This window comes from Clavelina lepadiformis, chromosome 9, assembly GCF_947623445.1.
Source record: "Clavelina lepadiformis chromosome 9, kaClaLepa1.1, whole genome shotgun sequence".
Lineage (NCBI taxonomy): Eukaryota > Metazoa > Chordata > Ascidiacea > Aplousobranchia > Clavelinidae > Clavelina > Clavelina lepadiformis.
In genome coordinates this window covers 1350562-1372254 of record NC_135248.1, presented here as the reverse complement: position 1 = coordinate 1372254, position 21693 = coordinate 1350562, and the positions used below count along the sequence as shown (strand labels likewise).

General features: G+C 39.2%; 1 protein-coding gene across 2 annotated transcripts; it reads right to left on the bottom strand.

Moving 5' to 3' along the window:
- Nucleotides 1-3135: 3135 nt before the first annotated feature.
- On the bottom strand, nucleotides 3136-19178 carry LOC143470461 (syntaxin-binding protein 5-like). 2 transcript variants are annotated; one of them, XM_076968611.1, is made up of 28 exons: nucleotides 18904-19178; nucleotides 17305-17402; nucleotides 17140-17221; nucleotides 16882-16982; nucleotides 16531-16665; nucleotides 16176-16323; nucleotides 15072-15195; nucleotides 14625-14688; nucleotides 13284-13441; nucleotides 11978-12201; nucleotides 11586-11697; nucleotides 11207-11409; nucleotides 10887-11039; nucleotides 10447-10544; nucleotides 10134-10259; nucleotides 9365-9504; nucleotides 8989-9042; nucleotides 8013-8402; nucleotides 7309-7497; nucleotides 6993-7094; nucleotides 6698-6820; nucleotides 6474-6583; nucleotides 6061-6165; nucleotides 5482-5636; nucleotides 5069-5204; nucleotides 4771-4903; nucleotides 4465-4691; nucleotides 3136-4249 (listed from the first exon to the last, which is right to left on the bottom strand). In XM_076968611.1, the coding sequence occupies exons 1-28, from the start codon at nucleotides 19066-19068 to the stop codon at nucleotides 4208-4210; spliced, it is 3897 nt and encodes a 1298-aa protein (XP_076824726.1). In that variant the 5' UTR covers nucleotides 19069-19178; the 3' UTR covers nucleotides 3136-4207. The 2 variants fall into 2 exon arrangements, with proteins under 2 accessions (XP_076824726.1, XP_076824727.1); XM_076968612.1 differs by lacking the exon at nucleotides 8013-8402.
- Nucleotides 19179-21693: the final 2515 nt, after the last annotated feature.

The following is a 21693-nucleotide window of genomic DNA, read 5'->3' as shown; positions in this document are numbered from 1 at the left end:
TTAAAATAAAAAACACTATAAAAACACTGCTTGCAGAGTATATTGATATTTTATTGATGGTGTGATCTCGCCTTCGTGCAAGTTCCTTTTAACGCGTACACATATTTTTACTTGTTTTAACGATCTTTGTACCGAACGAATTTGGAACCATGTCATCAGGACCAATAAGCAGGGGCAAGCTTCGTCGGTACTTCGCCTTTAATCATTACAACTGCGAGTCATTGCAACACTGAGTATTGGACACGGGCTGTATATATGCGAGCCATTGCAGAGCTTGAACCACTCCGCTTCACCGCCGACATTTTAATGGGGGAAACTCACTGGCAGTCTGGTTCTGAAATTAGCACTCACTTAACATCGATTGAAGACTGGAATCAATGTAGAATAACCAGAGCACCAGACATATAGCTGAGTATCTGCTGCTTCTGATTTGTTCCAAGACATACATTTTGTCACTTCACCTTGCGTCAATGCTACAGTGTTTTAGCTTAATGCTTCTGAAAGTTAAAATATAACCGGTTTAGTTTTATGTTATAGTGAAGAAATTGAAAATTGTTAACTTTGTTATGTTTGTGGTTATTGTGTATTTTATGTTTACTTTTACGATTTGATAAAAGCTAACAAACATTTTGTTTAAACCTGAAACTAAATTGTCCTTGTCATTATTACATTTCGTTTTACAAAAACAAATTTTTCGTCTGTTTCCTCTAAAATTCGACCGTGGTTTGAAAACCAAGTTTAATCATCAGCTTTTTAATAGAGGTTTCTCAACTCGTAACTAGACTATGCGAGATACGTACTTTATCAGGCAACCGACCCAATCAATTGTCAGAAAATATTAATGAAACTAATCTTGTTAATCGAAATCAGCGTCGACCTGCAGCCCAGCTGGTTGATCTGTGGTGAGCCGCAACACTATCAGCTTATATGCAGCAACTCAATACACTAAGAGACTTTAGCCGGTGTTTTCAATCTTTTTTCTCAAGAACCCGGATGCGGCGTACCAAAACGACGTTTCTACGACGAGCGACAATTACACAATATTTGCGAAGTGAGCGGGAACGGCAGTAACCCCAGGCAGTAATTAACTGGACGCACAAACGAGTATTCCGTTGAGCGCCCTTCCAGTTTCCTTCTTAACCCAGATAAAACCACGTTTGGAATAAAGTGTTTGTGTTTCCATATCACTGGTTGCCTGAAACCGATTTTTACTCGCCACATGCACAAGAACACCGGCTGATCGTCCTTGTAGCTACTACTTTATTTTCTTTAAATGAATGTCGGTTGATTTTGATCTCAACGTATCAATGCGGCGCGACTGTTTTAAAGGATGATATCTGGCCTTCTAATTTGGCTGTTACTACATTTTAGTGCATTTAGATTTAGAAGGCATTGTTCAGACATAATTGATGGGTCTGGGATAAATGTGAACCAAGCGTTTACTGTTATCATTAAATTAAGACCAATAAAATTTTAGCGCAGATATGATATTATAACTTTCCTCACAGAAACGAATTGTTGGTTATACAGTAGGCTATCATTGGTCTGATACCAGCAACCTATTTCACTGTTTGTTGGATAACGTGTTTCCGCAGTAACTATAAGCCACAAACTGTCAAACTTTAGTGCGACTTAAACTTCAGTTTTGTTCGTAACAACCCAGCCGCCATTCATCTGCACTCCTCTACAGCTAAAGTTGATGATAAGTTTGATGCCTGGTACCATAACTTTCAACAACGTAATTAATTAATTACCTCAAGCCTGGTGCCTTCTAAATACATAAATAAGCCTATACGCTTGCTTTACCAGTTTTCTCTTCACAATTGAGTCTCCTGCAGACAATGTTAAAAGATTCACTCTTGTCTGTCGAAATCACCTTTAAAGTACGATATAATCAGTTGGTTACTTTGATGAGTTGTGTGCCATAGCCCATAACACTATCAGCTATAGACATGCATGCACTCCATGCAAAAACAAACAAAACGTGTCGCTGGCTGCTGTTGTAACTCTGTTTTTAAGATTAACCAAGATTCAGCGTCTTGAAACGACAGTTCCAATAAGTAACATCTGCCCAGTGTTGCAAAAATGAGCTAGAAGTCTGGTAGCCTGGAACTGACTTCAGCTCGTCACAAGAAAAGAAGAACTCGCCGCCGGCTGCCGTTCTAATTTCCATTGTTTAATTAGGGTCAACCTCGGTACATTGTGACTGACCGTTCTAATGGGCAACATATGTTTCGCTTTCAGTGTAATGATGAACAGATGGTAGCTTGTGGTCCTCGTATTTGATTGAGCTTTAGTGAGCCAATTTAAACCTAGCGTTGTTCTAATTATTTCGAACTACAGAGTAATTCGGGCAGCGCCGAATCGATAATATTCTGTTAAATTTCTCAAGCGTAATTAAACCTTCCTGCACATCTGCTGATTACAGGGGGTTGATACATCTCAAACCATTCTAATTATTTCTGTGGAATACTTGCTGTGATCGAGTAAAGAAATGTTTTGCTAAAACTTCTCAAACAATTCTTCTATCCAGTACACATACCAGCTCTATTTGTTCTGCTGACCGCAAGGTGGTGTTTTAAGCCATGCCAGTTATTGCTTTGAACTAGCTGCTGTAACGTGAGAAAAACGACTCGGTGTTCTGGCAGCATTTGCCGTTTAAATCTTGATAAGAACGAGTTGAGCGCTCAACTTCCAGTGATGGCCAAACTCACAGTGAAACCTGGTTCTCGGTGGATGATTTCAATCTTTACCAACTGCAGTTAGAGACAGAAATTAATTTGGTAGTATTAATATAATTTGTTGAGAAGTATTTTCTGTTATTAAAAATAACGAATTCGCTAATGGCATAAGCATGACGTCATAATGTTGGTGTTTTTAATATTTCCGGTTAGCTTGGTCAGAGTTACATAGAGGCGCCAAGAAACTTGCACAAAGGCTAGCTCGGTAACCGGGGCTGGAGCGATGAGGAATCATCGCCGGGTTAAGTTGTGCGATAAGATGATAAGAGGCTGTGGATCCACCGATACAGGTTATCATACCATGCCAAACTACATGCCAAATATAGCATTGAAATTTTGTATCTAATTATGAATGGACAAAGAGCTACGCATAGCAGTAACAAAATGCAAAATGCAGTTTTGCAAACACGATTTATTGTTACGCAACAAAACAAGAAAATAACACTTGTATAACGTAGTGCACGCCGATACATAGACATCAAATAAATAAAAACTGTATGACACGTAAGGTTTGGTGCAAAATAGCATTGTGACGTAATAAGCAAAAATAAAGCACCGCGTTGGTCAAAAAATTTCACAAAAAGAAATCTAGGAATTAAAATACTTTAATTTCGCCAACAACAGTGGCAGGTGGAAAGGTCGGGCAAACTACTGGAACCGTGATGAGATCATGACAGCATTGACAAATTTCTTGACAAACATTTCAAGCAGTCCGGTATAAAAAGACATAATTTCAATGAAAATGGTGAGTTTAGTTTGGATGTTGCTGTCGCAATTATGATGTTTCCTATACAACGGGTCTGTCAATGCACAAGGAAATAGCCTTACTCGGAATTGCATGCAATGTAATACTATGGAGCATCGCATATATATTGCATGTGGCCCTCTATGAAAATATCTAGTTTAATAACAGAATACGACGATTAGGGATTTATTGCAAAGCGCAAGAAAAATGAACGCAATTTCAAAGGACAGCTCGCTAGTTCAATTAACCCGTCCTTATAAGGGAACCGATATGCGACGCGCATAGACACTGCAGTAAAAATATTTTCAAAACTAAGGAAAGTCATTGCAACTGGACACGATACACGGCCCCGGAACTATTTTAATACATTTCGTCCTGCATGAATCAAACTACAGAGTACAGACCTATCTATAGGTTATCTAAATAAGCTATTAAGATGCTTTGTGCTATGTAATTATGCAGGGAATACCTAGTTTTACGGTTACAATACATAATATGATATAGAATTCGGCCCATTTTGTCAACGAGCTTACAATAGGCAGCTTATACTGTGGTTTTCACTGATCTGGTTTCGTCACTGTCGGAGCATTGTGATGTCACACCAAACCGAACAAGCGTTGTCGATGACGTCACTCCAAATGTAGGGAATTCGACGCGCAACCGGCGGTGATGATATTGCACGATGAGGTGGGATGGAGGAGCTGGAGGACGGAGGAGCTGGTCACATTTGGTACCATTTCTTATTCTTGTATTTCAACATCAACTGGAAAAGAAGAAATACTCTCACTAATTGGTTGAAATCTTCCGGGTCGAATTAGCAAAGGAATTTTCGCAGATTTTACTTCATTTTTATTTTACTTTTTCATTTAATGTTTTTATTTCTTTCCCGAAAGCACTTTCCGATGAAGAATTACGACAACCAGATTTAAAAAGAAAAAGAAGCGCAAACACCGAAGCAATGAAACATCCTCTACTTACTGCGTGCGCCTCTGACGAGAATTTTCCGGCGGATTCCTGCATCCGTTGGCTCCTGTCCTCCAGTTCGCTCAACTTTTCTCCCCTTTCTTGCGTCACCATTTGCAACCTCTGCATATCCGAAGCCAGACCGCTAGACGTCGCTCGCAAGCCCTCCAGACTTAAACCTCCCGTGCCCGGAATGTGGCTGGCGAAGCCGCGTGACGGCCGGCCGTTCTGCGCATCTCCGACTGTAAGGGAAATTAATTTTCGTCATAAAAGGTTGATTATGACGAAACAAGGAGCTATGCATCACAAGCCGCAACTTACAGAGCTCCTGGCGGTCGATTGAGGCGAATCCTCCCCCGAATAGACCTTTCAAAAACCCGGGCTGAGGCTTCTCCGGGGACTGACACGGGATGAAAACGTGACCTATCACCTCCTGGATGTTCTCAAAAGTCTCCTGAAGAAGATAAAACTTCTCGCGTACTCTTATGTGGAGATAAGTTGTCATTTCAAAGGCATTATTACATCACACTGAGAAAAGACTGAATTTCTCGAATAACGTAATTATTTTTATACGGAAGTGACGTCAAGTTCACTGTATCAAACGCGACAACCATCTCACCAGGGAGTAAGTAATCCTCTGAATCTCTGATGGGCTGGCCAGATATATTGCCTGTCCGTCCAATGAGAAACAAAAAGTCTGCGTGATCCTGACGTCATTGGCTGGTAGGTAAGACGCGTCCAGTAGGATGTTCAAACTATGCAATTTGTTTGCGAAGAAAAACACAAATGTATTTATATAAATGATAAATTAAAAAACGTCTTGTATTTGTGGTCATCATAGCAACGTTATGGTATGTGAAGACAACTACGTCACGTCACGAAAAACAAATTCATTTATAATGGAAAGATTTTTACGATGTTTAAAATGGAAGAATATCTGCAACCAACTTCCACCATCCAAGCGCAAACGAAACAAAAGATGATATTGGACATGTTTTATGGAGCCGGACCGTGTGTGCGCCCATTATCTACCTGGGCAGTCTATAGACTGAGATGTTGCCGCTTGATGAGAAGCAAGCCAGACATGCTCCGTGCGAGGAAATATCGACGTTGGACTTCATCACGCATCCGTTGTCCTGCGGTAAGGTTAGTGAGTGGATGCAGACTTGGGAAGGAAGTGTGAGAACCTTGAATTGAATTTAGCAAACACTGTAGATTGTAGAGACATGTCAAGATACTGTAGGAAACTTTGACGACAAAACCTGTACCAACACTTTAGTTTTCCGTCAAATTTCACGGCACAAATTCTCGCACTAGTGCTGCAATGCGACATCAAATTATCGCCGAAAAGAAGCAGCGCTAAAATTAATCGGCTATATCTCATGTCCCTGTAATTGAAGTCACTAATGCAATGAGTAAGTAGAGATGAGATTAATCATGAAAATCAATCGCACACCGGCCAATCAAATACAATATTCATCAAAAGAATCAATATGTCGATACGAAAGGCGAGATAACGAGTTCAACTGTAATCCAACAATTGTGACGTCACAGTGACACGAACGCGTCAATAGATGAATAGCGGCGATGATTTCATTGATACAGACTTACTTTCACTTGCTTCTCAGAGCTGATCACCATGAACTGCTTGTCGACCAGGTTCAACTTTTCCTTCCCCGTGTCCGGCGATTCGCATCGCTGTGCAGAGCCACCGTCCTAACACAATCAAAGCAAAAGCTTTCTAAAGCGCGCACTGCTGCTTCTTACATTAATTATATTATAAGTGTGACCTCGCTATACGAGGTTGTATTGATACAAAATTTCGACCGGTAAGCTTAACTTCATGTGAACGATTATATAAAGCAGTTATGTTAAACTGCTTTCGACGGAGATTAGGATAATGGTGAATGGTCAGTCGTGGCCCAGAGTAAACTGGCCCTTTGAATTAGCTTGCACTAAAAGTACTGAAAATATTCGAAAAGAAACTTCTGCAGACACAAACAAGCTATTGTTAAATAATTCACCCCGAATGTTGCCTGGTCCCTCCAGTTCCCGGCCCCAGCCGACATCAAATGGCCCGAGGAATCGAGGAAGGAACAACTGACCACACTGCCCTTGACTTGAAACAAAGAACCTGTAATTGAACGCGTGTTGTGCTCAATGTGGAAGACATATTTGTGACCTCAGTCTTAAGTCACTTAAACCGGAAAAACCTGACGTCATTTTATCCGCAAGTTGGGTTACTTACCGCTAGGTGACACCATAACAGGTTGCGAAATGCGGTGGTCGGAGGGAGGCAAGTTAAGGACGATGCTGAACAGGTACCCGCTGCTGCTTCCCACCCACAGGCAGGGGCAGGAATTATTATCGCCTGCACAAGACAAAGTTGTCGTCAAATGTCTATTGCTTTCCACTGTCTGTACATTGCGCGAAGTTTAGTTTAATTTTAAAGCAAATGAACTACGGATGTTGTTCCGGTCTTGTGCCAGCATTGTTCATATTTATCCCACACGGGGCTATCTATGAGGTAACATGGGGCTTACTTTTCCTCGTGTAAGTGTTAGCGAAGGTGAGAAAAGTTACCATCTCCCTCGGGAAGGAGCGATCGACGTCAGAGAAGCTCGACGCTCTGCTGAATGCGCAGTCTGAAATCAAGAAACTTTGCTCAGTTCCGCTTGGAGACACCATGTACGCTGAGCTTATATGAAATATACACAGTCGCAGTGGGCGGGATGTGAACGTTGGAGAGAGCGAGCTTTGATGAATTGTTCATGCAACGTGTAAAAGCTTAACGACAAATTATTACATAAACATAAGAGTGAAACGCAAGAATCTGAGGTAAATGACGTCATCCTGTACCATCCGCACTGGTCGTGCTGTCAACGCTCTTTTCGAAAGTGAATGAGCCGGCTTTCTTGTAGCTGCGATGTTGCGGCTTTTTGTTCCTCTGACTCCCGACGCTGGACACTGACGGCTCCCGGCTGGACTTGCCTCCACTCGAGTAGTGGATGGACAGAGGAGGATGACTCTGGCTGCCATTGCAAGCATCTGCAAATGAAAAGACAAATCGTATCCGGAACTTTTTGCATTTTCGTGCTTGTCAAGGCGATTACAGCAAGAAATTAATGAGTAATTTGTTGGATCCGGTGTAATTACACTTGTTCCTGCAAAAGTCAAGTCGTGTGATAAAAACTTGATTTGAAAAACAACTCTGTGTGATCACAACTGACGCGGTAAAACGTCGGTGGGTGAAAGCACTCGGCATAAAACATTTCAGTTTTAAATTGCCACGTATTGGCCGCTACTTCAATTAAGTTGTACAGCTGAAGCCGACATACTTCTAAAATGCCTACCAATCTCGCCGAGCAAAATCGATTGTACTGCAACGTACAGGACTACAAGCGGCTTAACAGGCATGAGAATTACTTTAAAATTTATCGTTAGAAAGAGAATCACGAAAGAAATTATAATAACCATAGAATTAAAAGGCAAACAAATTTCATCGGATGAACGGTGAGTCATTCTCAATCTGTGCTCCGGTGCTCCCAATTTGCGAGCGAGACCTGATTTCAAAATCGTCTTCTTCTCTTCCGCTTTAGCGAGAGTCTCCTCTGCGCCGAGCAAAAACCGAACCCGAGCCGGTCGTGCCGAATCCGGTTCAAAAGCCTCATCGTTCGAATTGGGGCTGATTTCTTCTTCGCCGATCGTAGGCGGCGGGGAATTTCCGTCAGGGGATTTTTCTGACAGGGACCTGGGACAATTAGAGGCGAGGGACAGCGTGGGGCTACTGGTTGGGGCCTTGGCGAAGACGCTGCTTCTTCGAAGTCGCACGGTCGAGTTTTGCATCGAGAAGTAATCCCCGATGCTTTTTCGCGTCAGCCGCGTCCTGCGTGTCGTCGCCGATTGCTTTCTTTTTCGTTCTGTACCTTTTAGATTTATTTCGGGGTTTTCATCTGAGCCAAAGTAGACGGGGTTTAGCAATACACCAAAGAACAAGTTCATTATTTGAGTAAGGTTCGGGTTATTACGTGAATAAACTCGCATTCACTCAAGGCCAAACAGATCAGCAACAAAGCATATAGTTAAAACCGCCAACTCATCCAAGTCCTAAAATAGACAAATTAAAAAGCACTAAGAGCCTAAATACTGGTTAATGAGTTGGGTAATCCCCGTAAAAATCCTCTCTAAACTGCAGACAATTATGTGCTTAATGAATTATTTCGGCCGGAGGAAACATAAGACGTCAAATGGATGAGTCTTTTAATAATTAAAAAGCTGGAAGCAGAGAAAGCTGTAAGTTGTGAAGTCGTAAGATAAGCCCAGCAGCATGGGAGGTTTGCGTCAACGTAAAACATGATTAATATTGGAGACGAAAAATCTTTAATGGCACGAAAGATATATTTAGAACCTCCGGCGAGCATTGGTGTTCAAACACAGCACATTCCTGAGAGAAAAGGCTGCTCTAAGACGTTCTGGTGAATTAAGTTTCCTTTTTAAAGTGGCAAGAAAACGTGAAAAAATATGAAAAATTAATCTCACCTGTCGGTGATTTCGAGGTTGTCTGGTCGAACGAGAACGATCCCTGCTGCATGTCTGTTGTATTAAATATTTACAATGAAGTTATCATAGTGAGTGATACATTTCTCTTGGATTGAGTTCGTGACCGTAACTCAATCACATTGATTACAACTTGATTACCCGGTTCAGCATTTAAGGCGTAAACGCTTTGAAGAAAACACACCTGACCATGACATTAGAAATTAATGAATATTTAATACGTTAAAACATCACAAATTTTTAACGAGGCGCTACCAGTGTCATTAATCATAGCAGAAATATTGGGACATTTCTCGAAATTTATTAGATAGCGGCAGCGGAGTAGACTTCACCACATAGATGACGTCATGACAGGTACCTGGCTTCAACTTGTTCGGGCTTCTTGGTTGAATCTTCTTGTCGATAGAAGTGAGAATACTGTCCGTGCTCATATTTAACAAACATGTCTTTTGCACCAGGTCGACGACGCAGAGGGATGACGTGGTGCCGAAAGATAATCTGAAAGCAAGAATATGAGATTAGAAAGCGCAGTAAAAAGAACGGATTAGAAAAACCCGTCTTTTACGCGTCCACTGCCGGATAAATGAACTGATTGACAACGAAGAGATCCTTTCATTTGTGAAACTACTAATCCCAAACAGACTGACACATCGCGCACTGGTTGTTGTTATTATGGAAGGTAAGATTTAAAACGACGCGCACAGCCAAATGACACCACGAATGGGAACAGATGTTGTTAATAGTAAAATGTGTATTAAAAATACATGATTGTCATTAAAATGAAATTAAAGTTTAAATCAAATAGGCCAGACGGGCAAGGCGTTACTAATTAAAGAAAATTTGACGTCATCATTTCACAGAGCTAATGACGTTGCATCTTAACATCAAGAGACAGATGACGATGCAACGTACCATAAAATTTACGATACATTGACCAGGGTTTCAATTTACAAAAGTCACTTTTGTGAACAACAACGTCACAGCACCAACGACACATTAGAAGTCTTGGAATTAATAAAATGAAATGTTGATATTGACAAGTATCTACAATACAGTGACAGCTCCTGAAAACTACAAGAAAATCTTAAAATTTCAAAGACAGTTTGATAAAAAGATAACCAACCCACATTTGATATGACGTGTTTACAGCGACGAAGGTGACGTTGGGCGGAGGGTCGAGTTCGTTGCCTAGCAACAGACAGGTGAGTTCTGCGTGGAACCCGGCGCTCTGACGCAGGAGGCCGCTTTTCACCCTGAAAGATTCGAGAAGATTTTTGAGCGACATGTTAACTGGCTAAACTATAAGCACTTGGATCAGGTTAAAAAAATAAAAACCTAATGGATGTGTTACTCAGGCATATTATTCTGTTATATGAAGGTTTGAAACCACGTTTGTAGGAAAATTGATCAAAATAATCCTCTGAATATGAAGAATATTACCGCAGCAGTGGGGATACTATCCGGCCCGATGGGTTGCCTGTCTCTTCTTTAACAGAGTTTTGAATCTCATTGTGATCGTGACTGTCTACTTGAGTAGGCTGAAAAAATTTCAAGCACAATAAGATATTATAAAAGAAACTGTTAGCGCCAGTAATTACGAATAACCACCAGCAATGGTCCAAACATATCTGGGAGGTGCCAGAGCAAGTGCGTATCATCATCATGAGCTATATCTCATGCTATATCTATAGCTCAGCTATATCATGATCATTGTTCAAGTTCAAGTTATATCATGTTCAAGTATGAATTTTTATTCTCATCAAAAAAGTTTACATTATTCAACATAACAAACGCATTGTTCAAAAAATTTAAAACACCAATAAAACTGTTGGGCCAATGTTAAAGTAACAGCAGTTTGAGACAGAATCTGGCAAAGTTACCTTCTTGTTTGGATCAGCATCAGGGTTATGCAAGTTCATCTCTTCGCGCGAGTCTCCGTGGATTGAATTCAACCGAAGCAGATCGGAGTTGCTCTCAGCTACAAGGGAGTCCATTGAGCTGAAAGTCTCATCGGCGTGATTGATGGTTAAACACTGAGGATCAAAGCGACATTTTTTGAAACATGACAGAACAGTCATATTCAAACTACTGTTGGTAATCATTACCTTATTAATGGAAATAAAACTGACTTTTCCCCAAACCCAACTACCTATTTTGTACAACACAATTAGCCAGTTGACGAATCGGAAAACCCGGTTACCGTAATTTCAGCTTTTGTCTCCTGGGTGCTAAGTTTAAAGACTGTCACGGTGGAACTGACGTTGGTTGTAACCAAAGTCCTGCTCTCTGGGCAGAGAAAAATGTGAGTGATGTGGAAAGGATCTTCCTCTTCATTCTCCCCATCATCCGCATCCTTCTTGAAGATCTTGTAGGTCCGGAGCTTGTAAAGAGATTTTAGCGAAACTGAAAACCACAGAATCTTGTTTAGTAACCATATTCAGTGAGCTATAATTTTGCATTGAGTAGTGACGGTTATTTTTCATTTTCATGAGCACACAAGAATCTTTGGTTGCTTAATAACTAAAAACGAAAACTATCACAACAGACTGGCACTGGACAGAACAGGTTATTCTTCGAACCTGCCGAAGCATCCCAGAACCTCACCGAACCATCTGCGTGTCCGGTCACAATAATTTCAGGGATCCCGTCACAGTCATCCACGCTCCATTCACCCCCCGCGATCGGCCATTCCTTTGAAAAAAATAGACAATGATTGTCATGACCAACATCATACGATGTTCTTCCTGCTTTGAAATTAAGAGTGAATATAATATTTTACAGTAATGAGGTTGCTTGGATGAGATACTTACACTCTACCAACCTGCACCAACGAGTTATCAAGAAAGTTGTAAAAATCAGTGATAAAACTTTGAACAAAGCCGACAAAAACGAGTTCAACAAACAGTATGGTGAGAGTAACAAAAGAAAAATAGTTCACCGCAAAGTTAACGACGACCATAACAAAATGTACCTTGTTACTGCTTTCAACACGATGGGTCTTGGTGGCCACGACCTGATAAAGGCCAGGCGTTAGGTCCGTGTTGGCGTCAGGAACATACTTGAGGCAGGTGACAGGAGAGTCGTGGATGTCCAGGACATGTCCAAGCTCGATGCAAGGGTAGCCAGGTGCTTCAAGATCCAAGACAACCAACTCCTTGTCTAAGAGAATGACCAGGGCGGTGGGATCTTGAAAATCTGTCAAATGATCAGAGGATATTAACGTAATGCTCAGGGGTGTATTTTGATATCTTTGTTAATAATTCAGAGAATAGTTAATATTTGTAAAATATTTTATTAATAACATACGTGAGCATGTGTCTTTATAATTGACCATAAAAGCCGATGTTAGTCAATAGGCGTGTATATAATTTTATTACTGACATTACCATGCCAAACAAACAGCACATAAAAATTTCCTCTAGATTCTCAAAAGTACTTCCGTTGTAAAAATTAGTCAAAGCATCAAAAAGAAAAATAGCATGTCTTGAATAACAAAGAGATGAACAAAGTTTAGTAAACTCATGTGATGTCTGATTATGCCACAACAGCTGTGTGCTGTTATACAAATATTTCATGGCTTGAATCAGTCATATGATGGACACATGATCACAACACACTCAAAACTGGTATTGTTAGCAATAAGTTTCTTAATCTTTAAAGCAAGTTATGTTAACCAACCAACTCTGATGGTTTGCGGCCTTTTGTTAACGTTATTTTGAACAGTAACTAGTTGGAGAGGAAACAACGTTCATAATACAAGTTAAAACATGATGCATAGACTAAATTATGGAGATGCCAATTCGAACACGTTTGTCATGCAAACAACAACAGCAGACATCAACAACAAAGTGTTTTCAATCGTATGATCAACTGTGAGGACAGTGAAATGGTTTCGGGTATTGATAGTATTTTCAAGTTTAATGAAAAACAAATTGCTTTTTTATTCAACAACAAGGTGACAATTTTAGTGAATTCTTGTGTTCACCAAACTCTTGGATTAAGTGGAGAGAACAAAGTTGACAGCTTCAGATATGCACAAATATGAAAATTTATTATTACATATATTATCATGAATCTGAATGTGTTTTCAGGTTGGCACATTGTGAGATTTGTTTTATCCAACTGATGTTTATAAATATAAATATGATCCTGGTTAAAGTCATCTTATCGGGATGATGTTGTTCATGATGGTGTTTTTATGATAGTTGTCTTCTCAATTCCTTTGCTTATTCTAGTACTTGAAGCGTCCAGGTAAAACAAATGTGATTTTAACTCACCACAAGTCCATGGCGTTGAGCTCAGGGTGACTAAGTCAACGATGGGAAAATCCATTTCCAAAACGGTCACCGAGCGTCCTCGCATTATGGTGACGCTAGGACGAGGTGGCGGTGCTGCACTCTCTGAAACACCTCCAGAGAAGATGATGAATGGATCTCTGTAAAAGCGGACTGAGATTGTGATTCTGATAAAAACCAGTCATGAAGCGAAAACTTCAACATGTAATGGTCATAGTGGAACCTCAGCAGCCACTCCTTGATACCAGCAATACTGGTCCCACTTACAGAATTTGTTCTAAAGCACCACCACCACCTACCAACAGGTGGTGGAGGTGCAACTGTCTGCTATCAACACCGTTCAATATGCAATGACAGCCAGTTACTGCTGGGTCCTGCCACTACCAACACAACAATATACTGAATTTCATAAATTTTAAAACTGGCAACGTCATCAATATTCCAATATTACAGCAGCTCAGCTCAGCAGTAAACGGTCAAATTAGGGAGATTATTAAGTGTGGGAAATCCAACATTTGGTCGCATTACCAGGACTCAAATGCATGTAAAAATAAGATAAAACTTCGGACCAGTAAAAAGCGGTCACGTAACCGACATGCACTAAATGCCGAGGTGGTTCGGTAAACAGAGGTTACAGTGTATTGGAAATGAAAACGGATAATTACCACTGACAAATAAAGGAATAACTTAAATTTAAAAAAATTTAGAAGAACTTAAATTGTTTGAAAAGCGCCAGTGTTTAGATAAGAACTTGGATACAGTGTTCAGTGTTTTCTTAGTAATTGACATAGAAGCAATCTAAAAAGGTATGCGTTGGAGAGTATTGTTGCATGATGTAATGGATTTATTGACCTCGTTGGTTCAGAAAAAGCATAAAATCGTCACTAAATTTGAGCAACGCAGCAATGTTAATTTTTCAAAAAGTGCAGCAGTGAAAGGTATACAAGTAAACACGGACTGCATGTCAACGTGAAATGAGAGACTTGAAGCAAATTACAGAACAGTTTGCGAAAATCAGAACCCTTCACTCGGAAAGTTTTAGCCCGATAAAATATTAACTAATACCAAGACGTTGGGCTGAAGTAGCGTGTTCTCAAATACAATAATTGTGATTGCTATACGCCCATTATGCAAATACAGGAAGCGTACACAGGGCACTGGAGTAATTGTTTACTATACCAAGATTCTTCAATGATGAATTAAGCACAGACACCTATATCTAACAGAACACGACAGGTCAAAGGCAAAGCCTTCTTTTTCTAATTGCATTGCTTTTGATAATTGCATTACAATAGATCAAAAATATACAAGATCAGCACTCACCCGTTTCTGCATGCTTTCCAATCCACCTTGTCAATAGGATAGCATGTGTCTGTGTCTGTTTTAGCTTTGAGGCCATAAAAAATGAATTAAAAATTAGTACGATTGAGCAGTGGAGCTGATATATCGATACCGTAATTGTAATAAGAAGGTACAATTCCTACTTTATTTAAATCATGGGACAAAAATAGCAACAGATATACAAGCAGTAAGGTCTTAAACAATGTGTTATGTCTATATCTGGGCTTTTGTGGTTTGGAATAAAAATAGCCGTAACTCGCCATAGACCCAACAAAACGATATTTACAGCGGGTCCTGACTGACATTTTGCGTTGTAAAATTGTTTATACAAACGTTTTTAAATATGAATATGAGTGATTGTGGGTGAATGTGATCTGGCATTTAACTTCAGAACGTGTGAAAAATCAATAACTTGTTATCACGACTCACCGTGAGGAAACTGAATCTGCACTGGTTTGCTGCTATTCCTAACGTTCCAAAGTGTGAGGCTGCCATCCTTGTGGGAGCACATGAATTGTTTCCCCTCGAAATGCCACACCACATCATGTATGTTCTGCGAGGCAAAATGAACGGCGTAAAATATTTAAACAGCAAATTCTACACGATGATTATAGCATGAAAACCCTTCACAAAAAGATCTACATATAATACATAAACGCGAAATTTAAAAAGGTAAGTGAGCAGAAAACATCTTGCGGCCACAGTTGCTGAATTTACACTGGAGCTGGTATTTTTTGTGAATTTATTCAGCAACAACAATCTTATCTGATCTCTGCTGCCAAAGGGGCAGCATGGGTGAATTAAAAGGTAACTGAGGATCACGCAGAGCAGACCACATTCTTATTGATCTCAGCAAACAACTATATAGCTGTGCACAGTGAATTATGGCCAGTTTTTGTTCCCAAAATAGAACTGGGCTAAAATCAATAAGAAATCCGGGTTTGTTAAAAACCAGCCCACGTTATTACATTTTCAACACGGAATATATATCCACACATATATATATATATATGTATATATATCCACAATGCCTCAAAGGTCGTTGGGCTGGAACACAAATGACCTTGCATGGTCCTTATCATTAACAAGACGCTACACTTCTGTGAAAATCTCATCATAGGTCTGTTTAAAAATAAAGCTGAAGATACACAAATACAATGCTTATAGTATTCAAGGTAAGAAAAACTAGATGTATATGGCTGTCGTGTATTATATATTTTTTGGTTAATTTGCACAATACCGAAAGGCCAAAGTGCACAAATTTCTTTTGAATTTGAGCGCAAGATAATGGCTGGCTACAAATCACATTACTAACACATAGCATTGGGAGTGATGCATGGAAAAGCTTATATAGCATTCTATCAATAATTGATAATGATATAAATGCAACCTAGGTATCGGGGCATGATTTAAGAAGTGCTTCTCATATCATTGATGTCCAAGACATTCCTATAATACACGGTCAACGGAAAATAATTAATATTGACAATGAGACAATTGTAATCGAACTATATTTGTAACAATCCTGCTTACGCTCTTGCAATAATATCTATGCTCGGGGGATCTGCTTTTTAGGTCCCATAGGACCGCGATTCCAAGCTCAAAAGCAATTAGAACCTTGTTCTGGTCAACCGGGTTCTCTCTGATTGACACGACGAAGCCAGGCCGCATGCTTTGTGACCTGAGATACAAAATGGAACGTTAAAGTAAAGGAAATTTTTGAAAAAATTGGAAATGAAATTTTTTAAGATCATCCTGAAAGCAGCGCTGTGTGCTTGTGTATAACGCAAACCATTCAAAGATGCTTTTCTCCTTTAGCGCTCCGATAAAAATGTTAAATTCCAGACAACTTATCTGTGTGGGATGTGAAGCAAAAACCACAACTCACAGTCCTATGACCTTGTTCCAGCTGATCGAGTATCCTGAGAGCGTAAAAGTTTCAACATTGCAGAGATAAGTGTTTGCATGCTCCGTGCCTAGGTAGATCCAACTGCACTGGTGCGGTATGTAGCAACAGGTGATCCTAGGCATGAAAGAAACTGTCATTCTCATGTTTCCATTTGTGACTTGGTAATTTTATTCTGTTAGAACTTAGAATCAAGTGCATTGTGTTGATACTGTTATGTAAATAAAGATTGCCGGGCCATTTGTTTAGCAGGAAGTATGATTCAAATACGTGACGTGAAAAATGAGTTAAAACTATTTTTCAACTTTGTTAAAACCAGGTAACTGGTGTTACCTTTCCTTATTAAATTTAAGCGAGTGCAATATTGCTGGTTTCTTCTGACGGAGATTCCATAAGTGTATTGTGTTATCGGCACAAAGTGACACCAAAGCTCCCTTTAAAAACATTTCATTTAAAAAATCATCTATCGCATTCCTCTTAAAAACTATAAATATTTTGAAAAAGAAACCGGCAGCATATTGATCCTAATCTGCAGAACTAAAATAAACTGGTGTTGTTTGAGGAAAGACCAAGGAAAGGGTTTCAACTAACCTGGTTTGCCAAAAACATAAGTAGTATCACCGGACTCTCAGTATCATGCGTTACATGGCAGTCAACGCCTGGTTGTCCAAATCTTAAAATTAAATTGTAAAAATTGGTTTAAAAAGTGTGCATGGTGAATGAATGTGGAATAATATCACCTAAGATGCAACTTACATTCGAATTGATCCCGAATAGTTCCCGATGGCGAGAAGTTTTTGAACAGAATCGTACGCGATGGCAGTCGGTCGATGAGGAAAACCATGACGAACTATCTATAGACACAAAATACAATAGTTATACAAGGTGAAACTTTAAATATCACAATTTCTTCAACTTATCATGACGTAGGTACGCTATCTATATCGCTATGTAAATATGTTAAATGGAGTTTAATGCATATTGGCAGACAGGCTGTCTCGTTAGATGTGTTGATATTGACATCACACATTATTCTTGGGGCAAACATGTCACGAAGTCAACAAGAAGTTGGCAGAAGTGTTTGCTGACAGGTAAAGATAAATATTGAGTAAAATTTCAAAAAAAACTGCTCAAAGCCAGCAGTTGAAATTAGCAAGTAGCACTGCCCCAGCTGAAGCAGACAGACAGAGCGTAATGCAGCAAATATCTCCAAAGGCAAGAGTTTATAAATCTTTAATGAGCTTTCTACACATGCATGAGCCTATCTTAATGACTGAAAAGGAATTGTTCTAATTATAAACCGAAGCATATTGAAGTTGGTTTAATGTGAAAAGCATGTGACATGACTGAAGTCAAAATACATTCTCCAACAATACCTTATTACATAAAAAACCCCATGAGGCTGATTGCAAGTGTTGTCTGCGTTAAAACTAATTTTCAAACACAGCAAGCGGCATATGACGTTACACGTGTTGCATTTTAACACTTTTACAGCTACAGTTCACCAAAATACATTAAACCAACAATAGTAAATTTAACTACACTGTGTATAAAGATAACAAACGATAGAACAATTTTGATAAGCTGTGCGAGGTCTCAGGGTCCACCATGTAGAAAATGTCGTATTTAAGTTTACCATGGCCAAACTAGAACCAAAAATTACACATTTTGTGATGCAATTTCCATTTGCTCCTTGTCATAGTTTTTTTTCGATAAAAGTTAATTTCTTAAACTAAATTTTAACTCAATACTTTGGCTACCAACCACTATAATTAATACAATATATAATTAATAGCTGGTTGTACATAAGAGTCTAGCTGCCTAGTTATATATATTATGCTTGCATAACATAAGGCAATAGTTCTTGGATTTGTTAGAAGTACTGAGCCGGGCAAGTTTTATACATGCATTTAGCAAAGCCTTAAAATTCAAAGACATTACATCATGCACTAGAAAAGCGTCTCTTTTTCTCTGTCAAACCCCTAGAGTTAGATTGAACTCAGTTGAACATTCGCTACCATAAGAGATCTGCTTTGACAATGGTAGTGAACAAGTTTCTTAAATGTTAACATTAGACTTACATTTTATAAAATGAACAATATATATATTAGCAATAGGTTAATAACAAAATAAAAATAATTCATCAAATAATTAATTAATGATTGCATTGAATAAAATCCTAATATTATGAGAATGGCCTCATCAGACTCAAAACTTATGAAGAAAATTTTTAGCTAGATATCTACCTTTTTACTAGAAACACTAGATAATAGTGGGCAGTGTTTAATAATAAAACACTTAATTCAAACTTGTGCAATAAGATTTCCATGTCACGTGTTGTTGCGACCAAGTTACCTTGCAAGTCTGAAATTGTTCAGCGGAGAGATTTTCTCCGAAATCCACCTCCTTTCCCCCTCCTGTTGATGCTGAACCTCCGCCAGGTACCGAACAAGATCCTGCAGGTCCAGGAGGGGATGAATTTGTGAATCCGAGAACGCGTTTCAAGTTGACTTTTTTCATGTTTTCTCTTCAACCATAATTCCAAAACAAAAATCCAACGAGATGTATTCAAAATTTATGCGCCTCGCATCCTAGAGTTTTATGGTTTGCTACTTTGGCTTAACTTAAAGCCTGAGAGTGAAAGTTAAATTACAGATTATTACATCACTGAAGCATTTTGAGAATATATATGCCATATATGGAATTGTGTAATTCAGAGTACAGCTTTTGATAAAAATACTTATTAACATTAGCTTGATAAGGAGTCAACGATTATTGTGATTGAGTCACAGCATCACTGGTGTGGATGCCCAACTGGTTAAAATTAAGTTCAAAAACAGAATAAAATCAATATGTCGGAAAAACATCATCGCCGAATGGAAAAAACCAACAGCGTATTTGGTGGAGCATGAAAAAGATATCAGAATTCATTGCTTGAATGGAAATATTCTTATTCCAGTAGTGACAGTATACTGTCATTACTACCTGATATAAAACATATCACCAGAAGCATAACGAACACTGTATATCCACACTATCATAAACTTTATATCAAGACACCAACCACAGCCACTAATAAAATAAATACTAATAAAATAGTTTTTCAGGTAAAATCTCAACTTTCAAGCTAAGAGCAAAAATTGTTTGTAAAAACGTAGCTGTAGTAAAGTTTGCTTATTGCAGCAATTTATGAACCAGTCAATTTAAAAGTTGGACTCACAAAGACTCCTTTTAAACAATCGGCAAAAGATTTTTGCTGCAAAAATTATTCCAATATTTCAAAATGACTTGACTTCAATACGTATTCAATAAGTATACTTCATCTGCATATTCTATACATGGATTGTCACAAACATAACTACAGCAGACAATAGATAAAATGGCTGATGCTAAGGGCTGAGAATTTGAGTAGTAAAAGCCATTAAAGGGAGAAGTCCAAGTACAAAGTTTAATTAGATGCACACTGTGAGTTCGTGTGAAGTGCTGAGGCAGTGTAAACATATCTACAATAATAATCAACTTGTGAAGTGCACAAGCTTGCAAGTGAGGTGCACATAAAGGCTAAAGTTATGTGCAAGCAGGCAGCATTGAGATGTTATTAGCAATCATCCAACGCATTGACCATATATAAATTTTTTTTATAAGAAATGACATATAGATATAGATAGGATACAACCACAGGATGCCTTTGTATACTAGACCCCGGCTACTCAAATTGTGACGTCATTTGTTTGTGCACTTGTATACTAGACCCGCCTAGGCGACATTATAGTTATAAACAAAGCAAATGGCGCATGCAGAACGCAAATTAAAGATATGCCCTTTACCATCAGCATAAGGTACTAGTCTGTCATGTTCTAGCTCGATTTGGCAGTCTGCCAAGCCCTAACTGTTGCACTTCTGTCACATTCGAAGTGACTAGACCTGTACCTCATGCACCTTCAAATACCTTCAAATTTACTTTCGTCCATACCCATTTTCCCGTAAAGACACCGGTACGATACGTTACTTGTCCAACAGTGATTAGATTTTAAAACAAACTGTTAGCCTAGCCTAACAAATGCATTTCCATTTAATTCAACGTAACACAGCACTGATAACACTACCAGTTGGCTGCTTGTTTTACTATAAGTCACTTACCAGCGCCTTCGACTACGCCAAAGCTTTTAAACTAAATATATTGTAAGTATGTTGCAGCACCAAGTCCTTTCACTGCACTAGCCTTGGGCAAAATCACAGCAAAGATGCCAAATAGGCAAATACCCCAGCAACGTAGCTGGCGACGAGCGTCTGCAGTTGACAACTGACGTAATCGACTTTACACGCCAGTGTACTAATTTTAAGATGTCTATGTTGTTTACTGTCCAGTTGCGCTACTTAGCGCTTTAGATCGCACTGAAATCTGGACTAACTTTGTACAAGCCCGTTTTCATATCTTGTAGTTACTTAAACTAGGTAAAACATAGATTGTTGCAAGCGAATTTTATGTTTTTTCAAGTTAGAGGAGCGGGCGAGCTTCCTAAAGTTAACAAATGTAACATCTGTTTGCGAACAATCTCTGTGTATGGATCCAGGGTTCGCACCGGACTCGTAAGTTGGAATCAAACGAAGTTTTGGGAACCAGGTTTCACCTTTGGCCACTTGACACTAATCTAGTAACGACCTCAAGCAAAGCAGTACGACCTACTCAACACGACTAATTTTAACAAACAAAGGTAAAATTTTGAGTCTGTGGTAGAATACCTAGCAAGTCGACATGATCGTTATAAAGACATCGAAATTGACGTTCTAGCTACAAAATAATATGACGAGTGATTTTGGACGCTACGCTTATAATTCTCTTTTCAAGGCGTGATTCTTCCTGAATGTTGATGAGATTATGTCCTAAGAACGAACGACTTTCACGCACAGTCTTGAGGTGTCACGTAGTCATAAAACACACAGATCGAGTAACATCACGTATGTTGGTACAAAGGCTATGAAGGCCAGCCGTGGTCAGTTATTATGTTTATCACATTGACAAGCTTTTCGCAACACTATCACGTGACTGCTGATGCCGGGGGAATCCTAGGGATAATTAGTCCTTTACACCGACGCAATTAGCGCTTACATATCTGATTGTGTGAATTAACTGATTGTTAATTA